The sequence below is a fragment of the Penicillium digitatum genome, chromosome 2 (genome assembly GCF_016767815.1).
Source record: "Penicillium digitatum chromosome 2, complete sequence".
Lineage (NCBI taxonomy): Eukaryota > Fungi > Ascomycota > Eurotiomycetes > Eurotiales > Aspergillaceae > Penicillium > Penicillium digitatum.
In genome coordinates this window covers 4,281,226-4,300,416 of record NC_089385.1, presented here as the reverse complement: position 1 = coordinate 4,300,416, position 19,191 = coordinate 4,281,226, and the positions used below count along the sequence as shown (strand labels likewise).

At 49.3% G+C, this 19,191-nt stretch overlaps 8 protein-coding genes across 8 annotated transcripts; 2 read left to right on the top strand and 6 right to left on the bottom strand.

Moving 5' to 3' along the window:
* Positions 1-60: 60 nt before the first annotated feature.
* On the bottom strand, positions 61-1,212 carry Pdw03_7530 (Trichodiene synthase; the record flags this gene model as incomplete). Its single annotated transcript, XM_014678304.1, has 3 exons — positions 61-228; positions 287-755; positions 812-1,212. The coding sequence occupies 3 exons, from the start codon at positions 1,210-1,212 to the stop codon at positions 61-63; spliced, it is 1,038 nt and encodes a 345-aa protein (XP_014533790.1).
* An 862-nt stretch (positions 1,213-2,074) lies between these two features.
* On the top strand, positions 2,075-3,059 carry Pdw03_7529 (Metallo-beta-lactamase superfamily protein; the record flags this gene model as incomplete). The annotated part of the gene is made up of 3 exons (XM_014678305.1): positions 2,075-2,193; positions 2,251-2,398; positions 2,451-3,059. 3 exons carry the CDS (start codon positions 2,075-2,077, stop codon positions 3,057-3,059), a joined length of 876 nt encoding a protein of 291 aa, XP_014533791.1.
* Positions 3,060-4,394: 1,335 nt separating this feature from the next.
* Pdw03_7528 (kinase-like domain-containing protein) lies at positions 4,395-4,829 on the bottom strand (the record flags this gene model as incomplete). Its single annotated transcript, XM_014678306.2, has 1 exon — positions 4,395-4,829. The coding sequence occupies one exon, from the start codon at positions 4,827-4,829 to the stop codon at positions 4,395-4,397; it is 435 nt and encodes a 144-aa protein (XP_014533792.2).
* A 1,319-nt stretch (positions 4,830-6,148) lies between these two features.
* On the bottom strand, positions 6,149-6,819 carry Pdw03_7527 (Glutathione-dependent formaldehyde-activating enzyme/centromere protein V; the record flags this gene model as incomplete). Its single annotated transcript, XM_066101681.1, has 3 exons — positions 6,149-6,272; positions 6,323-6,755; positions 6,804-6,819. The coding sequence occupies 3 exons, from the start codon at positions 6,817-6,819 to the stop codon at positions 6,149-6,151; spliced, it is 573 nt and encodes a 190-aa protein (XP_065956764.1).
* A 469-nt stretch (positions 6,820-7,288) lies between these two features.
* Positions 7,289-8,973, top strand: Pdw03_7526 (Putative F-box domain protein; the record flags this gene model as incomplete). Its single annotated transcript, XM_014678308.1, has 2 exons — positions 7,289-7,584; positions 7,647-8,973. The coding sequence occupies 2 exons, from the start codon at positions 7,289-7,291 to the stop codon at positions 8,971-8,973; spliced, it is 1,623 nt and encodes a 540-aa protein (XP_014533794.1).
* A 190-nt stretch (positions 8,974-9,163) lies between these two features.
* On the bottom strand, positions 9,164-10,307 carry Pdw03_7525 (Di-copper centre-containing protein; the record flags this gene model as incomplete). Its single annotated transcript, XM_066101680.1, has 3 exons — positions 9,164-9,327; positions 9,390-9,844; positions 9,916-10,307. 3 exons carry the CDS (start codon positions 10,305-10,307, stop codon positions 9,164-9,166), a joined length of 1,011 nt encoding a protein of 336 aa, XP_065956763.1.
* Positions 10,308-11,696: 1,389 nt separating this feature from the next.
* Pdw03_7524 (uncharacterized protein) lies at positions 11,697-13,323 on the bottom strand (the record flags this gene model as incomplete). Its single annotated transcript, XM_014678310.1, has 2 exons — positions 11,697-13,155; positions 13,217-13,323. The coding sequence occupies 2 exons, from the start codon at positions 13,321-13,323 to the stop codon at positions 11,697-11,699; spliced, it is 1,566 nt and encodes a 521-aa protein (XP_014533796.1).
* Positions 13,324-15,290: 1,967 nt separating this feature from the next.
* Positions 15,291-19,114, bottom strand: Pdw03_7523 (Inositol polyphosphate phosphatase, putative; the record flags this gene model as incomplete). The annotated part of the gene is made up of 5 exons (XM_014678311.1): positions 15,291-16,031; positions 16,081-16,340; positions 16,401-16,610; positions 16,665-19,008; positions 19,058-19,114. The coding sequence occupies 5 exons, from the start codon at positions 19,112-19,114 to the stop codon at positions 15,291-15,293; spliced, it is 3,612 nt and encodes a 1,203-aa protein (XP_014533797.1).
* Positions 19,115-19,191: the final 77 nt, after the last annotated feature.

The window sequence follows — 19,191 nt, the reverse complement described above, 5'->3', positions numbered from 1 at the left end:
AGTTACCGTCACAACGAGGATATCTCTTCTTTGGCAACATGCCTGACTACCGAAAACCCCCTATGCATCCTCGTCATAAGGTGGCAAATATTGCTCCTCTGCAAACAACTCCACTAGATGGTATCGACGATGCGCCGTGAAGAGCATGATCATTCCCTGCGTGAAATCCTTGATCAAAGCGAGCAGCGAAGGATTGGATTGAAGCTGTTTATAAGCCGACTTTATGACCTACCGTCCATTGTCAGCCAAAGAGACCATCGTAACAGATCAATACCTGGAAACCGACCTCTGGCGTATAGCTCGTGAGATATCGCAAGACATCTACATGCTGGACATGATGCGTATCGGCGAAATTCGACACGAAATTGCCTGTTTCATTGCTGAGACAGAACTCCTTGTAATACGACAAGATGTCATTGGTAAAATCAATGAAGAGCACAAGCTCCAAGGTGACGGGGAAATATTTCATCACGAATTCCTCTTCGGGAAAGACAGAATTGGGATAGAGAAAATGGATCATGATCTCTGCGCCCCCGACCTTGCTTCTTAAGAACATAGGCATGAGACGGGACGCGGAGGAGAACTGGAACTTGGACACTTTGATCTTATGCTCGATAATACGACCATTGATGTAATCAAGCATGCCTTTGATCATCACCGAATGGCAGTATGGACCGTAATAATGCGACAGGTTGCGAAGGTGAGAATCCAACCCAGCAAGGACCGGATGCTTGTGTTGTTGATTCAGAACAAAGCTAAGGGGATCAGTCTGTTGTCGAAGACTCTTTTGAAGCCCCAACTGTAGACTTACTTCTGACCAAATGCTTGAAGGTCCTCGATGAATTCCTCCGCCACATCATCCACTAGAAACATATAGAGGAATTGAATGGCACCGAGCACCCTCACCTGGAAGGGAAGAGTCGTATACCCGTGATATGCAAAATTTACCGAAGGGTGGAGGGTTTGTTGGACCGATTGCTCAGTCTTCTCTCCTAGTTCGAGACTTTGAAAGTACTGCCAAACCGCCCTTGTCATCTCATGGTCTTGAACTACGTGAATGCTGCGATCAAAGCCGATATCCTCAAGAAAGGTCCTGATCAGCGACTTGATTTGATCAGGGGGAGTGTGCGCTGAAGTAACTCCATCGGTGGTCGTTGATTTCATCCAAAGTCCATGATACGCGAGTGTGTTTTCGGCGGAAATAGGATCCATCGTGTTCAAATTCAATGGCAAAGACATATCGTAAAAGTAAGTATCCCCAGAGAATCGGACTAGATAGAAAGTGGGCATCAACTTTGACCTGTCATGGTTACACGGGTGATGCAAATAAACCATTACAAGGGCATGACGAAGGGGGATCTATAGATCTACCTTCTACATCCTCTTCAACTTGCATTGATACTGCTATAGATGGTCAATTTCAGGCTGATACTGGCATACTGAAGCCGTTTACCTGCAGTCGAGGTTGACCTGGTACGTTATTCCCATCTGACATGGGTTTAACTATCTCACAGTATAACAGTATACTTGGTTTCTTTTCAGCTCAGAACGGCATGGATTTACTATCAGGTCCCCTCCGATTCTCTTCGGCTATGAAGAACTTCCCTTTTTCGGATGATTTAGACCTGAATTCGTAGGCCTCCTACTGACTCGTGAACGGATCCAATAGGTCTCATCTCTTGATTAAAACTATTTAGGTTGGAAATTCTGTGGCATATAAGATCAATCCAATTTTTTTTTTTTTTTGTGATGGCTTTTTCACTATGTTGTATGTTGGATGTTGTAGAATACCAAAAACGGCATCAACCTCCTTTTTCCTGTATAAGCTTGACTCATCTCGCATAGCTGGAAGGCATCTGTTTATAAACGCAACTCTCAAAACTTGAAACCTGTGGAACAAGACTGGATCTACCATGTATGTCAGACAACCCCTCTCTGCATCGTACTTTTGGGAGAGAAACTACCCAATATGCGGGGGGGGGGGGGGGGGGGGGGGGGGGGGGGGGAACTGGAAAAACCATTAGTGACGATCCTATTTTTCAAATTTTCTCTATTGGATCTTTCCATCTGAAACATGAGTTCCCCCGTCCCCGCTGCACTGCTGGTATCTGCAGCGGTCCCAGCATTCAAGTGTCCTGCTGGGACCAAGATGCATATTCTCAACTTGGGTACTCTCCAAGCAGATGAATCATGGTGCGTGTATTTGCCGAGGGGGAATGAAGCTCTGAGCTTCTTAATGACCTTGTACAGGATTTTCCGAGGGGGCAATACAAGTTCCTTGAGCAACCCTAATCCAGTGAACAAACGTCGAGATTTAGTGGTCCTGGCCGCTCTCATTGAATACCCGGGAGTTGGCCTGATTCTTTATGAGACTGGCTGTGCTGAGGACCTAGAAGTGGTTTGTCAGACTATGTTGCCATATTCATCATGTAATACTAACCGACATACAGAAATGGCCAGCGCCAGTCACGGATGTCTTTCCACGAGTAGAATACTCAGACAAGCACAAGCTCCCAAATGCTATCAAAGCCACTGGGAACGATATCAAAGATGTGAAAGCGGTCATCATTGGACATCTGCATCTTGATCATGCCGGAGGACTTGAGCATTTTGCAAACACAGAGGTCCCAATCTATGTCCACGAAGAAGAATTCAAGCACGCATGTTGGGCGATCGCAACCGGGGCGGACTTGGGCGTCTACCTGGCGCACTACATGCTGCTCGAAGAGCTCAAGTGGAATACCTTCAACGAGTCACAGCTTGACCTTTTCCAAGGCATCACTCTCCACCATTCACCTGGTCACACTCCTGGACTATGCATCATGCAAGTCAATCTTGCCAACGACGGGTCATTTATTTGGACCACGGATCAGTTCCACGTTGCAGAGAATTATGAGCTGGGCCATCCCCACGGAGGCCTAGCTCGGGATCACAATGCATGGTATCGCAGCCTTAACATGATCCGCCGACTTCAAAGACTATACAACGCAACGTTGATCTTCGGTCATGACAAGGAAGTTGCGTTCAGGCTTATCGATGCAAAGCCGTACTATGAGTGAAAGTCTCCACTTCAAGCTGTCAGCCTACCACTTATTCAAATCAAATCATCTTTCACTTTCGAGTTGATCTTGTTTCAGTGCCTGTTCATAGCTTGGATTTGTCCCCGAAATCTTAGAGAGACGCAACCCCGAGCGTGTGAGAAGAGGCATTCAATTGAGTTTCACAGGTCCCCGATGACAAGAAGTTCAAATATTGAAGGTCAAAAGTTCACTTCTAGAAGGCCGTGCATAGTCATGTAATCTGGTATGTTTCTAGGACAATGAGTAGATGTATGTTGCAGTAAGATCCTTTCCTTTCCTCCCCCCCGAGTCAGGTAGTTTAGGGAGTCCACTCGAGATGAGTTAATCTGTCTCCCTTGCTTGTTAGACCAAGTAACTACGATCAAGTTGTGGCCTCTAATACTAAAGAAGAGCGATTGGTCCTACAAATACCAAGCTTGTTAGAATCGACGGCAAGCAGACAAAGTGTCACCTTTCTTACGGGTGGCTGGTGAAAGGAATTCCCGACCTTTACTACACTCTATATGTCCTCAAGAGTTACGAATAACCCTCGTGTCACTTACATATAAATCTACCTACCGGTATCGACGACCTACCTTTTCGCAGTTAGCATAGCCTTAATTTAGGGAGATATAAGGGATTCGCTTTTACTCGGCCGGGTTAATAGTAGCAAAGAAACCAAAGGCTTCTTCTCGAAAGGTAGATTTGGCTTACAAGCTCGCCTCCTTACTGAGCCTCTATGAGTTTAGCTTCGCTAAGCTTTACTTATCTATAACCTTACTATTGATCTTCTAACATGGAATTCACTTGCAGAATTCCAGAGTGGGAATTCCGTCCAGCCCAGGTATTTTCAAATCTGTTGCAGCATAGACATCTGCCAAGTGTTTCGCTGGACCAAAATCGAGGAGCAGGTAAAGGTATCTGGAAAGAAAGAAAGAATTTCCAAAGAAGCAAACACCTAGAAATGATGCAGAATATCAATACCGGATTGGCGTGGGCGAAGAGATCAAAGACAAGCCAGGCCACTACAACGTCCACCTTCAAGTCAATAGCCAGGCAAAGAGCGAGGGCCTCAGAGACTGGCTAAGGAAGAACCCGCATGGAAAACTTGCAACGGCACAAGTCAATCACAAAATTGCAGATAAAGAGCGACCAGAAGAAGGCAAACGCGTGATGTTGGAATTGATTGAACAGGTGAAGAAAAAGATCTGAAATTGAAACAGCCTAGATTAGACCGGTTGTGGGGGAAAAGGCCATTTCATTGAGGCCGCTTCATGAGTGAGCTCGTCGCTCATTGTCTCAATATACGTGTTGTGCAATTCCCAAGTTCGCCTTTTAGGTTGCCTCCCATCTGTTATTTGGAACGCAGCCGGCCCTGTCGATGCAAAGCTGGCTCTTCACGAGATCCCACAGATAAAGCCTGTATTCGTATTGCACTTTTTGTTCATACTGTTTTTGACATTCATTCTCTGTCATCATAAGAGGGGCAGTTACCCCGGGAGGCCCAGTGAGGCCCAGTCCTGGAATAAACGCCAAGCTACCGTGGAAGAATAGCTGGCAACATGTGAAAGGCTCCCACAATCTGCGGTCCAGCTTCAAGGCCTCATAGACGCTCTTATTAGATGCAAGACTGGACATCTCGTAGTATTTGGACCTCGATGCCAGCTCGTTGTCGTTGGTGGCCTGTTTCTGTTGCTCGGGACTCAGGTCCTCGTCACCATCTGGCAACCCCGGGAAGCGAGGTCCCACATGATAGTCTTTAGGTGGCATGATGAACTCTGGGAATCGAGCCTTGTATGAACAAAGGGTAGATCTGAGACGATTGCCAATCGATGATCCCTTCAATAGTGCCGGGCAGATCTGGGGAAACAAAAATGTTTCCCAAATGTAAGTCAGTGTGCCACAGGACCGGGCCTGAAACATTTTGCACACTGGACAAGGTTGGCAGTATCATGTTCACTTTCGCTAGAAGACTTTCATATTCACCAATCGATTGGCTTTCCTCAAAATCATAGAGTTGACGCTGCACCTCAACTTCTGATCTTGCCTTGTGAGCAAACTCTCATCGGAAAATCGACAACGAAGATTCTGAAAGGCACGACCCTACAAGATATCAGCATTGCTTAACACCCGTAACCACGCAGAAGGATAGAAAATTTTACAAGGTCTCACATCTTATGGCGCCGATTGAGACTTGTCTAAGCCAAGTGCGAAAGCACCTAAAAGGGTGAGCACACAAAACGTACACAACGTACAAAACCTTTGAAGTGGCTACCTCAGAAGCCGTGGTTAACAAGGGTGGGCCCGCATTCGGGCAAGGGATTTTTGCTGTGACCTCGTTGCCATCGTCTATGGTAAGAAGTAAGGCTTTGAAGTTTCCTTTCAGTTTGATAACGCCCACACACTTGGTTACATCACTGAAACATGCTGCAGCTAGGCGACAGAGGCCATCCAGATCAAACTTCTCAAAGCGCATTACAACATACGTTGTACTCCTTGGATCAGCTGATCGATCGGCATATGTATTCTCCGGCAAGTCAGGTTGTTCCATCAGATCTTGTACGTCGATAATTGGATTTCGTCTCTTCTTTTGCTTTCAGTTTGATAGCTCGTAAGTAAAACATATAAGGTCAGAGGGGGCTTGAAAAGACACTGCAGCCTAGGCTTGAACTTGAACATTCACATTTCCTCCAATCATGCTGAACTGACCTGGTTGTAAAGATTGTTGAGATCTGGATGATATGGATTCATTACCTTTGCCCTTGATCACTACAATTTCTCTGTTCCCTTGAAAGATCCCAATCCTTGCCTTGTATGCCCATGGGCATTCTACCTCTTCTAACCTATTTACCCGTTGAACATTGTGCCAAGTAAAAGAAGGGGTTTATCAAACTTGATTGGTTTCGAGACATAGATGACAGAACTGAAGAGAGACTTCTCAGTGATCTCAAAATGGCACGAGGGGAGAGCCCTGAATTGTTACCATTGTTACCTATGGATGAAATCTTCAACTCGGTTAGGATTCATTTGGCTACTCCCCCCTTCGATTTCACACAAGTACACATCCCCACTAGTCCATTGGAGGGACATCACTGCTCGACTCCGATCCGGTGACCGTGGTCGTCCATCCGGTCACTAGCATTCTCCATTCCGCTCCATTTGGGAAGGCCATCGGGAAGATCTAGCGTGCGTGACTGGTAGAAGATATGACATCTACCAAGATCATCAGTTTGCAGTCCTAGAGTAGTAGAAAATACACATACGTCGGCTTGAAAGCCTCCGTCTTCTCTCTTTGCTCCAGACTCGATCCCGCCAGCTCAATCAATTGAGGGAAGATCAAGCACATATTCCGGCCTTCATCCATGATCGGTGTTCGGCAATTGGCACAGGACACCTTGGTCGGCAACACATGGTCCGGACGATTGTGGGTAGAAGAGTAAAATCGCAAGCCACTCACGCCATTGGGAAATGCGATATCGTCCTTGTGGAAAATCGCCGCCCACTGAAGGGGAGCTCCATGGGTCACCTGGCACACGCGACAATGGCAGTATTTGGCAATGAGTGGTTTCTCTCGCTTCAAGAGATAGGTGATCTTGCCACAGAAACACTTTCCCCGCCATTTGAGTAGACCGAATTGCTCATCCGATGGTCCTTCATAGGGTGGCAGGTGCTTCCAGTGTCCTTCGGAGGTGGATTCTGGCAGCGTGTTAGGATATGCTGGCCAGGGAAAAGGATCAAAGTTACGATTGATGTCAGCCATTGATGTGTGTGGTTCAGTAAGTGAAGTATGTGAGGTTGCAATCCTGATCCACGATGATGTCAATGATCAATCATAACCTCCAATCCAGGATACAATTGGGTAATCGTGGATGAGTGAGATGTTCACTTTCCTACTGAATGTCAGGAGTTTCTCTCCAATGACGCTGTTGGCTCGATAGATGATACAAGCATTCTCCAGTGGAATCTCACACCCGTTAGATCATCTTCCTAACAATTGCACCGATAAGAAGTGATTCCATGTTGCTTGTCTGCAAAGCCTTGAATCCTGATGATCTCCAAGATGAAACCCCCTTAGACTGAAAACCCCCCTCCCCCTCCCCGATCCCCCCGTTAGTGTTTCATGTTAGTGGCTGGGTTGAAAGGGGGGAAGACTATGACCCTGCATCAACGTACTTTGTCCCTGTCATCTCCCCTCTTGAAGAGTCAACATTGCTCTATCTCCTTTCAGAATGGGCCTTTTTGACAAGCTACGGCGAAGCTCACGACGAAGCTCACGACGAAGTAACCAAGAAACGACCGACCCACCATCGCCCCGCGCTAACGTGCCCGCCCGAGATTACACCAAACAGCTACCGCGACCAGTTTTGGCACGCATTTTCTCCTTTGTTTGTCCTCACGCCACGGATAATACCTATGAAACCTCCGAGGAATCTGCCAACGATGGCTGTATGCTATGCGATATGCGTGACCTGGCATACTGTAGTCTCGTGAACAAGCGGTGGTTTTCCGATGCGCGCGCGCTTCTGTAGGAGAGATCCCCAGGCCCTTGTTGACGAGGGTGAACCCTAACACCGGTCTTGCTATCAGTTATACCCACGTCCGAATCGACCCTGTTCATTACTGCGAACTCGAAATCGAATTAGCTGCCAGGCGAAAACGCCGTTCATTCTTGAATCGCAATGGTGATCCCATCGATGCCCCCCAAGTCCGTCTGGAACTATTTATGCGAACAGTACGAGAATCCCAGGGGTTAGGGAATATGGTGGTGTCCCTCCGAATGCCATACATGACCCGCGAGGCCAACAAAGCCAACGTGGCCCGGACGATTTCCGTCCTTCCTAATCTCCGCTTTGTTGATCTGCCGGCGGGTTTGTACAGCGACGAGACATCGTGTCTATCCTTGAAACAGGAGTTGATGGCCCGATGCCCTGAGCTGCGTCGGATGGCCTATCGCCAAGGTGCCGAGGGCAGTTTTGCACGTCTTGCCGGATCCCAGCTATGGGTGAATTTGGAGGTGCTGGAGCTATCTGGAGTTCACATGGAGGCTAGCACTCTGCGCGCCGGTCTCGGATCATTCCCCCATCTTCGGGAGCTCACACTCGAAAATCTCGATTGGCTTGACGACTCTGCATTTGCAGTCAACGTGCCTCTGCCGCCATTCCCTCCCGTTCAGTCTCTTACACTTCGCGATACCCCTCATGTCACCGCGAGCGGGCTTGCCGCGTTCCTTTCCACTCCAGCGAACCGAGCGACTTTGGGATCTTTGGTATTATCTTCTACCGGCGTTGCTCCGTCGAAACTACACTGCATTCTTTCCGGCGCTCCGCGACTGGAGAGTCTTTCTGTCATTCAGGAGGTGTCTCGCTCATTCCCCATGGGGCAGATTCCTCCCCTGGCATCGAGATCGCTGCATCTCCTGCATTATGAACTCACATCCCAAACCGAGACTCACGGCATGCCACCAGTGGTATCCTCATACTATTCCTATCTTATCTCGTGTTTGGTGTCCCGAACCTTACCGGCCCTTCGAGACTTGTATGTTCGTGATTCCTCATTCCCAGACACCCTTCTGCTCATGCCTCCACCACGACTCTTTGGCGGGGGTGAAAATGGGCCGCAAATGCGAGGCGGGCTTTCGCAGCCCCTCAACGTGTACAGCAAGGGCTTGGATGAGTTTGAGTGGAATTTCACCCCGTACGATCCAATCCCGGCACCGGGACGCCGCGACTCAACCACGCGCCCGGTAAGCTTGCATGAAGCCCAGTTGAACCGGTCTTGGGGAGGTGATGCGCGCAAGAGCGTGCTCGTCGGGAACGGGTTCGGTGGGTTCCTGGCGATTCCGGCTGATGAAGAGCGACCGATGAGTAGTCAGGGCCACGCCAGGCGATCGAGTAAACAGGATATGTGGCGGTGAGGCTCTAATATACATGGATTCCACTGTGCGGAATGGTCAGGATCTCGAAACAGCTGGCTCGAGGACAAAAGGGCATCTAGCGCGACGATGATCGCGCTTCCTGAAATGATGATCGGAGTACATAGATTAGGTCTCTAATGGAAAAAGTTCGGTTTTCACTCAAGCATAATTAGGCGAGATACATGCGTGGCTATTCCGCGGGTTCGCTCTGTTCTGGCCATCCTTTGGGCAGCTGTAAACCGCGCCATACCCACTGTTTCTGGATGTCGCTATCGGTCATGTTACAATAACGGTATGTCTGGCAATAACATTCACGTCGGTCGAGACAGTATTGGGCCGGTTTTCCAAAGATCACTGTAAACGGCGGAGGTTAGCGGGAGATCATCCGGAGATCAGCGCAAAAGGAGAGGACCCACTGTGCCACGAATACTCCAGAATGCGCCCACTGATGCCCGCCTCCAAATCCGTTTCCATTAACCACCGCTGCAAACGAACATAACGCTCAAGACTCTGCTCGTAAATCTTCGTCTTGGACAAAGCAAACTGACTACAACACGGCGTCCCGACAACCTCCGGGACCTCCGCGCGCGGAAAAAGCTCCATAAACCGATCGGGATACTCGACCGCCGTGGGATGTCCCTTGTCATCTGGTCGCTCGCGGAGATAGCGAGCGGGTTCAAGTTCTCTGGGACAGCCGACACTCCAGGCGCAGCGTAGATTCACATAACCAGCCTCCTGGACGAAGTCGAAGTTGAGATGGGAGATAGAGATGACCGAATCATATAACGGGTTATCGACATGCCATTGGTACCGGCCGCCGTGTAGGAAGACCGATACTTCAGGAAGAGACCGGTAGCGATCAACAATATAGCTAATGGTGAAGAGGACAATCGGTATGAGAAAATGCTTGGGATGGAAGGAATCAAAAGATCGAATACACACGTTAGATATACCATCGCCTCATTGCCCTTATTTACGGGCACGGTCAAGCCAACGTCTCCATCTTTCGCATCAGCACGATAAATATTCACCTTCCAGTCCGACAGATATTCCTCGACCCAAGACATATTGCTAGCCTGCATGGCGGCGAGAACCAACTCCTTCTCGGCGGGTTGTGTAGGATCTGAAACGACGTGGTCATTATCGCCGGCCACACTGATACCCTGACCCGTTGTCCAGTTTGTGCCTATAATCGGAGCCTGGTCGAGAATCAGCTGATATGATAGAAGCAGTAAAGTGACTGCTAGACCGAGATAGATGAAGACCCGCGACCGTGAGACACTGATATCGCGGGGGAACGCACAATCCCGAAGCGGGGAAGAAAACCACCTCATTGCATTGTATTGGTAGTTATGTAACAGGGACAAAGAGGTACAGCAGGTATTGGACAATGGACACTAGACAATAGGCAATGTTCAGGTTGGAAGGAAAGAAGCATCTAACAGGGCAAGAATTCTGACGTAGTGGACTGGGTGGATGTCCATGGTTACATGTCTCAACGGAGCAGATGTATCTCACAAGGTACAGATAGCACGACTTGCACGACTTGCAATTATCCAATTGTGTGTACCCCCATTTATTTAAAGAGTTGCCACTCAAGGCTCAGGGGACTGAGACCACAAATGGACGTGGGGTATACAGTTCTGCATCTCTCTCTCTCTCTCTCTCTCTACCCGTACATATGAATTGTAGCACTGACTCACACGCTAAGGAGTCACTGACCCTGAGGGGTATGTAGCTTTGAATGCCAATGGCATAAAACTCCCACCGGGTCTTTTTTTTTTCTAGGGCTAATTGACCATGGAGATTAGTCAGCACACCTTCCCGGGATATAAGCCCGTGGACCCGCCGGTAGGGCAGATCAGGTATGTGACATAGTGTATACTAGTTATGGTAACTGACCTCTCTATATTTAATTCAAGTTAAAAAGATAACAATAGCCCTTGATTGACTTTCTAGACCTGATGTGTATTGGCATGACCTAGTGGCTAGGAATAGGCAATGTGTGCCAGTGGAGCCCATCCCTATAGATCCCCCCAGGTGTAATGAACATAGCGGGTTGACAACAGGGTTATGCCTTCATGATGTAAGTAACTGCCCTGGAAAGGGGGGTTTTAGGGCTCAATTCCCGAGCCTGGTACTATCGATTCTCTATCAGAGCTCTATATCATCCACGGAGTAAAAAAAAAAAGATGGATAAAACTATGTGACGATGAGATAGTCCTTGCTGATTTGTTATCTTTCTTTCTTTCTTTAGCCAAATTGAATTTGATCTCAAACCCCTAAGACGAAGAAGTGGAAAGACGATTCAATCTGCGTAAAAACAATAAACACAAGACAAAGAGAAAAGAACGAATACCGCTGACTAGTAATGTTAGTAGATGACTCACCTGGGTTTTGTTATTTATCCATGAACAAATCTAGAGTTCCGCACTCAAATCAACCACGCTCGGGCGACTCCTCAAATGGTACCGGGCTTGGGTAGAGTTCTGACTCTGACACGAAGACGATGCACGAGATTTGGCTCCCGCAGAAAGAAATATGGAACGAGCTGCCTGTTGTTGACATGGGGCTTGTGCGGAAATGGGGATTGACTGTCGGGCTATCAAGCTGGAAGTAGTAGAGTCAACAACCATCTCTGAGTTCAATGGCTCTGAGAGAAAGCTAACCTCCTGAGGCACGGTAACGTGGTGATTTAGTCCGAGAAATAGTGAGTCCATGTACTAGGGTTGAGTCGAGAACACACCGTCGATAAAATCCTGGGAAGTCAGTCCGGAGAAGTCGATCTCAGGTAGACCCGCCATGTCAAACCAGGTCAAGTCGGGTAGATCTAAATCCATGTCTATGGGCCGATCCAGGCAGGATGGATCAAAAGACTGCAAGTCCATGGTGTCGTCAGTCAATAATTGGGTGAAGTCCACATTGGCCAGATCCTCTTCCGTCCAGTTCATTGCCTGTGTCAAGTCCCACGCATTCAGATCGGGCTCGCCCAACCCCTCATCATGTAAAAGCGCGCTGAAGTCAATATCGGATACATCCGTTCCACTCCAGTCCATCGTCTGTGTCCAGTCAATCTTACTCAAATCGACGGGGCCAGTGGAATTTTCCTGTAGTATTTGCGTGGAGATCTGATCCATAGTGGAATCGAATAGAGCTTCGTTAACGAAGCTACGCTCCTCTGTCTGCTCTAAGGTCAGTTGAGGAACGCCTGGGGTCTGCTGCAATGAAGTCTGGCTGCGTTGCGATGGAGTCCGCGTGGCAACAAACGACCCAGTGGAGGTACACGGAGGGGATGGGGTCCATGTAGGAGTGTTCGAAGGTCGCTGATCATTGAAATCCCTGAAGGGCAAAGGCTGCAAGTAAGTCACGTACTGATAATTTGACCGCTTGGGGTCTACCCCCTGTGGTACGAGTGGGGTCTGCATATAGGGATGAAGCGACCTGACGGGCTCCGAGTTACCCGGGAACTGAATCGTCGGAACTGTGATATCAATAGTATCCAGCCACAATCCCAGAGCCAGGTCTCCAGCAAACTTGGGGCTTTTGCGGCGTAACTCAGCAAACTCCGCCTCACCAAAAACCCTCACCTTTCTCCCGTGTCTAGTGATCTGCTGAGGATTCAGTCGGTAGTATCCGCAATACCGGAGAACTGCAGGAAGCACCAGCTCAGGGCGATAGTCCGTGACGGACTTCAATCCCGTTATCTGAAAGTTGTTGCTGCCATCAGGGATAGGCTCCCTACTGTAGACGGCGTGAACGGCGTACTGCAAAACGAAAGCAGGGGCAGTATCCATGAGATCACGGAATCTGCGGAACGTGATAGCCTGAAGATCAGTAATTCTAAGAAGAAGAGCAATTTGGAACATGGACAAGTGAATGCGCAAGAGCTGACAGATCTGAGGACAAGTGACACAGCCACCGGGACAGGGCCGAATTGAGTAATATCTCAGATCGGCTTCGTCCACCGAATAGTCACCAGTATAAAAGAAATTAAGAAGACTATCGACCTGCTCCGCACGTACCAAATCAGGAAGAACAAGCTTCTGCTTATCTCCAGTTTTATGAATTCGCCAGTCGATCCAACGGGTCGACTTCCGAATGACATCCAAGTGCACATGCCAACTGCGCCGACCGGTGTCTGGGTGTCGCAGTTTGAAATCAGGGGTATGTGTTTCGAAGTAGCTAAGGGAAATTTTTTAGTTTGTCTCCTTGCAATTGGTGGAAACGTTCTTTTGACACTTACTCGTCCTGCTCGGCTTGGAGTTGAGCCTTGCGGTTGCCCAACTCACCCCAACCCAGCCAGACACGGGGCAGACCGGCATGAGCGTTACAGTGGTGGTGGGCAGGCATGATTGCTATAGTTAGTCTCTGGAGAAACTGTGTCAGTTGGTCTGAATGGGTTTGATGGTAATAAAAACTGATGGTGTGATTGTAGATGGTGAAGTGTGATGAATGAGAGTTGCACTGGGACATCGCGAATTTTTATATCGTCGAGGGAGTTCTCTTTCTTTTTGACAAAGGGATTGGTCCCTTTTAGAATCTGAACAAGGCCAACGGAGTTATCAAAGCCAATAAAGAGTCTATAAATACTTGGCTGGAGAAACGCCCACCTTCTTTGTTCCTCAAGTTTCCTACACACAACCCTTGGACTCGAGACTATCCCTGCTCTTGTTACCAATTTTCTAAACAGGACCATTATGTTGCTATGTCTTTTAGGCCAATGTCCCGGGTTGTTTTGAGTCCTTGTCTGAATAACTATGAACACACTCGTTACGCCTGAAGTGGGAGAAGGGAAATAACCTTGGAAGCTTCTATATGCGTGATCTGGTCCTCACCCTCTCACTGAACTTTTTTCTGTGCCACGTGGAGTTTTTCTAGTTCAGATTTGGCGGCGTTTAGCAATCTGGGGATTTCCATAGGCACGGATTTACCCCTGTCAACCCCCACAAGGAGCTCAGGTATTAACTGCTTCTGACACTGCCGGCGTCCTGGGTCGGTCGTCACATCAAAGCCACTGTACCACAGCTGCTGCTGCGCTAGAGACTCTACGGTCTTGGGTGTGACCTTTGGTCCTTTTGAGACCATGTCAGTTTCACTGTGGGAGCTTTGTCGAGAGTTTGAACGACGTCCGAATCGTCAGGACATTGAAGAGTATATCTTCTTCAACGGATCCACTGTGGCAGTACAGTGTCGCTATGTGAAGATTCTGGAACGTTTGTGGATGCGTGGAGGAAGAGAAAAAAAAAACAATCTACAGGCACTAACTAGACTGAAAGGGCTGGGAGTAAACAGGGAAGTCATATAACGACCTCCAACAGGCATCTTGTACTTGGAAGTGGAGGTCTTCAATCCTTTCTCTTCGGCTGCCTCTAGTGTGGCATCCAGTTCCGCCTTGTAAGGGAAATTCCTATTTTAACCCCATATTACAGTGACATCAATTGGATGATACTTTTGGTGGGCTGTGCCATAGGACAATTGGCTTCTCGCCTCCTCTACGGGAGCTTGCATCCATGATGGCAGATTGTGGTCATAGACCAGGGGAGCGTTCAGAATGGCCTCCATTGTCTCAACACGAATCCACCTCGCCCTGGCACCTTGGACCTAACCAAAGGAATAAAAAAGAGCTCTCAGCAACGGTTGACCCTTTACAGCCTGCTCTCACGCCCATTAACAGGACCGAGGTTGATCCTGGTAAAAACGCTATGCGTACGGTAGTCAAGGAACTTAAAGTTTTTTATGCCGACTATCTCTGCCGGCGCTCTATGATTCTTTGACTTGTTGGACCTTGTGGAACTGGCCATATAATTGCATGTACGGCTGTGGGAGGTAGATCTCGATGTACCTGGAAATGCCTTCACGGAAATTTTACCTTTCAAAATGGAGCTCTTGTGAATAGAGGGCAGATTCTAGGATGTAGTAAGAGACGAAACCATAGAGAACTGATAACACAAGTAAAAGCAGCGTACCTCAAGTGAGAGAAATAGAGCTCATTAGGTAAAATCGTAGTGCAAAGAGGATTAGAACGTAGGCAAAGAAGGAGGATAACCGAGGGAACCAGTAAGTGAGACCTAAATGAGAGAAGTGATGTCCACGAGGTATAAATGCGCAGGCAAATAAGGGAACATCTTCAAAGAATACTACACTGTCAGATATAAAAGGAACCGTGGAACCTTTTTCTAGCTCTAACAAACATCATGATACATATCTATCGTTAAATCATCAGTCGTACAATATACACCGCCATGCTCCCAAATTCATATTAAAAATAAGTGCGCTTCACTTGGATAGAAGAAAGAAAAAGACAATCAGGTAAGCGGTTATGGCTTTCCCATGATCAAGGTACGGGCCTGGCGGGGATCTGTTCCGAGGACAGTGATGAGATACTCGATGCTAGCTTCAGAAGCCAAGCGGCGCTTCTCATCCTGGAACTCCTTGTTGCACGCATCCCACGTAGCGTTCCGTTCTTGACTAAGGACTGTCTTTGGGCGAATTTTAAACGCCGCACTGACTGGCCGGTGGTCGGAGGCGCGGACCTCGTGTCGTCGATAATCGAGTTGCTTGACGCGGCCCAGACCACGGTAAAGGATGCGGTCACACCAGGCGGGAGAGCGTTTCTTGTCACTGGAGTCATACTCATCCGTGCCGACGTCGTACTTGTAGGTCGGGGCGAACGTGATGGGAGACTCGATGAAGGCGCGCAGGCGGAAACCGGGGTTCTTCCGTCGAGACGCAAGTAGCTGATCTCGGTCCAGGAGTTTTGGTAGGTTGTTCTGGCGAACTGCGTCGATGATCACATTGCGAGGAATGGCGTCGATTCGGTAGTTCAGATCTCCGTTCAGAATGCACACTTCATGGTCCATGATCATCGAGCCATCACCACCACTGGCAAACTGATCTGTCCGTAGGGTCATGCTGTTTTCCGCAGGCAGTGACTCGGCTTCTAAGATCGCAGCAATATCATTGTTTCGATTTGCGGTTTGAGTTTGGCCGGCCGCCAAATGGCAGTTCACAAAGCACATCGAGCTGTCGTCCAGGACGAAGCGCAAGACAAGGGCGCCCTACTGCAATTAGATGAAGGGCATAGCGGAGACTTGGAACATCACAAACCTTGTTTCCATGCAAACCGCCCATCCCTCGCTTAATCTCCGAAGCACTGACGTTTTTGATATTGTAGCGTTCCTTGTGTTTGACGAAAACGCAAGTAAACAGTCCCACCATGTTCGCAGTGTGTAAAAGAACGTAGGATTCCTCGAGAGGCATGCATTCATGAAGAGTGCGAGTAAGATGATCAATCCACACTCGATACTGACGACTCATGTGTTCCTTCTCGCCACTATCCTTCTTTTTACTCCCAAGCAGCAAGCTCTCTGTAGCGATGTCAGGGAACACTCACTTAGAAAAAAAAAAAAAAGGCACATATGACTTACTAGCTGTGATCTTCTTATTCTCAAGATCAACCAACTCTTGAAACCCAAATACCACGATCTCAGGCGGGTCTTCAGGGGTGACTGCATTTCGGATGAAATCCGACGTTCGCACACTGCCGGGGGTAGAAGCTCCTGCATTCCAAGTCAAGACGACAGCCTTAATTTCTCGGAAGTTGCAGAACTCCACGTCTCTAGCCTGCATCCGTGCATCTATTGTATATTAGTGGAAGCCATAAACAGATGAAAATAAAGTTTTTCACATACCCAACCAATCGTCCTCAAGCATGCCGTCCCAGAGGCGAATGCAATTATCAGTGCCGAGAGAAGTGACCTGCAGGCGGTTCATGGTCCATACGCTGCTCATGTCTAACACGAAGCTGGAGACGGGACTGTCGTGGGCTCGCCAGTCTTTCTTCACGGTCCAAGGGTTAGTAGAGACGTCGTAGACGTAGATCATGCCAGTTTTATACGCTGCCCAAAGATAGTCTCCGACAAACCCAAGGCAGTTGATTTTGTACACGCTGACGTTGACCACCGCCAAGCAACTAAAATCGGTGGAGGAATACACAGTAACCTTGCCGTCTGCGTGTCCCAAATATACCCGACCTCCATCTCGCGTGGTATAGGATCCGGAAGTCACATCGCCTGAGTGCTGAAGACCGAGAGGTCGCTTGAAGACCTTGAAAGGGACATCATCCCGCGCATTAGGGCGATACACATGAACGTCTTTGCCTGCTGCCAGCCATAGCTTGTCATCGACTACCATAGAGAATGTGTGGCCTCGGGCTACGCGTTCGGAAGGGCTATGGTAGCTGTACTGCAAGTTGGGTGCGCCAGTCTCGTCTGGCAACCAAACAAGCAGCCGGCCTTCGTCATCAAACGTCCACATTTCGTTCTTATGTCGCAAGATTTGAATGACTTCCCGGCGAGAGGGGTATGCGCGGGTGGCCACGATGGATTGACTGGGGATATCTACTTCGTGGAGATCTCCAGCGCTGGTACCGAGCCAGATACGCTCGCCCTCATCTTCAAGACCTTTCCCTGGCTTGAAAGCAAGAGCTAAGCTTTTCACGGTCTCACCATGGCTGAGACTCATCACTTGGTCGCCAGTTGTAAGATCCCACACCCGAGTCAGATACCCAGTTGTACACACATACTTGCCGCACACAGCCAGCAAACGGGTATCATACTTCGTCAGAATATCTTTCGGTCCAGATTTAAAGCGTGGGGGTCGCCGGTTTGCTTTTGAGGCATCGGGATAGTCGGTCCTTGAGATAGCAGGCTCTTCGGCAGGCTCTTCTTCCTCCGTGTCTGTACGCACCACGCACCGCTCGGGAAGAGAAGAAGAAAGTTGAGATTCGCGGGGTAGAGACGGTTGTCGCTGGATTGGTTTAGGGGCTGCGGATTCGCTAGGACGCGGGAAAGAAGGTGCAGATCTGGCAATCGGTGTCAGCTGCGCAGAGCTGTTTACATTCCTGGAAGACTCTCGTGCTGGAGAGGCTCCAGTTCGGCGGGGAGCCCCCGAAGGTCGAGGAGGAAGCCCCGGGCGGTCGTATGGAATATCACTGGCTCGGAATCTCTGCGCCGAAAGAGGAGGAGCAGTGGCAGCAGATGTAGGAGTGTCTACGGGAGCAGACGGAATCTGCACCATCAAGGGCTTGGAGGACCGTGAGGGCTCTGGGCCAGGGCGGATCCTTGAAAATCCTATCTCTCTGGCGTCATGCCTGGCGGTCGCAGACGGAACAGGTGATCGCTCTTCAAACGAACGCCGGGTCGGTGGCTCCGTCATTGGCCGAGCTGGCGCTGGCCTAGCACTGATCTTCCCGGTATATTGGGGCTTGACCGTGCGATGCTTCTCTGGGCTACCGGGAGGGGTGCTAAAAGGTGAAACACTTCGATCGGGTGATGCTCGTCGCGACCTAGGAGTCAAGGAGCCAATGTCTGGGTGAGAAAATGCAGTCGGTTTCGCCGGAATTTTGGGCTTTGATGCGCGGTTGGCTGGGGGAGGTAACGAGGCGCTTTTTAGTTTCCGGTCTGCCGAGTTTCCAGTAAGATTGACACGGAGAGCCCCGGGTGACGCTCGAGGCCTTGTATCCCCTGCATTAGCTGACGGTCCGAACTTCGGTATCGGGGAGAGCGGACGAGGTGGTGCCGGCGAGACGAACGTCGATTCTCGCGGGCGATGGCCTGGACTCCGTGCCTTGCGGCTGTCACCTTGTGAAATCCAAATTTCATCGCGATGTTGTTCGTGCGGCGGCGATTGGGGCGACTGTACTGTCAAAGTTGGCGGCAGCTGTGGCGATGAACGGTGGAAGTTCATAGAGATGGGCCGGCCGTATCGTCTGCCGGAGAACCCACGGTCCCGAGAGTTCTCACCATTGGGCTGTTGAAGAGGAGTTGGTCTGTCTTCAGCCGGGGTCCATGAGGAATGAGGCCGGGGCAAATCAAGCGAAGCACGGCTGGAGGATCGGAGGTCATCGCTAGGCTCCGGAGTTGCCTGCAAATGGGTTGTGGAAGTGCGCGGGCTGGCAGCTACAGCTGCAGAGGGAGATCTGCGGTGAGAAAGATTCTCAAAGTGAGACAACAAGGAGGAAACCGGTCTCTGTGGCTGCGTGCGGGTTAGTTTATTATACAACAAAACAGGTACGTGTGCATACAGTGGGAGGAGCATCATCATTATTGTCCGGCTGTTGTCCTTTGCCCGCCATGGCCATAATCACGGATCCGTCGCCGTAACCAGCTGAAGTAGTGGATCATAGACTTGGGGTGATCTCCTAGGGGTCGAATAATT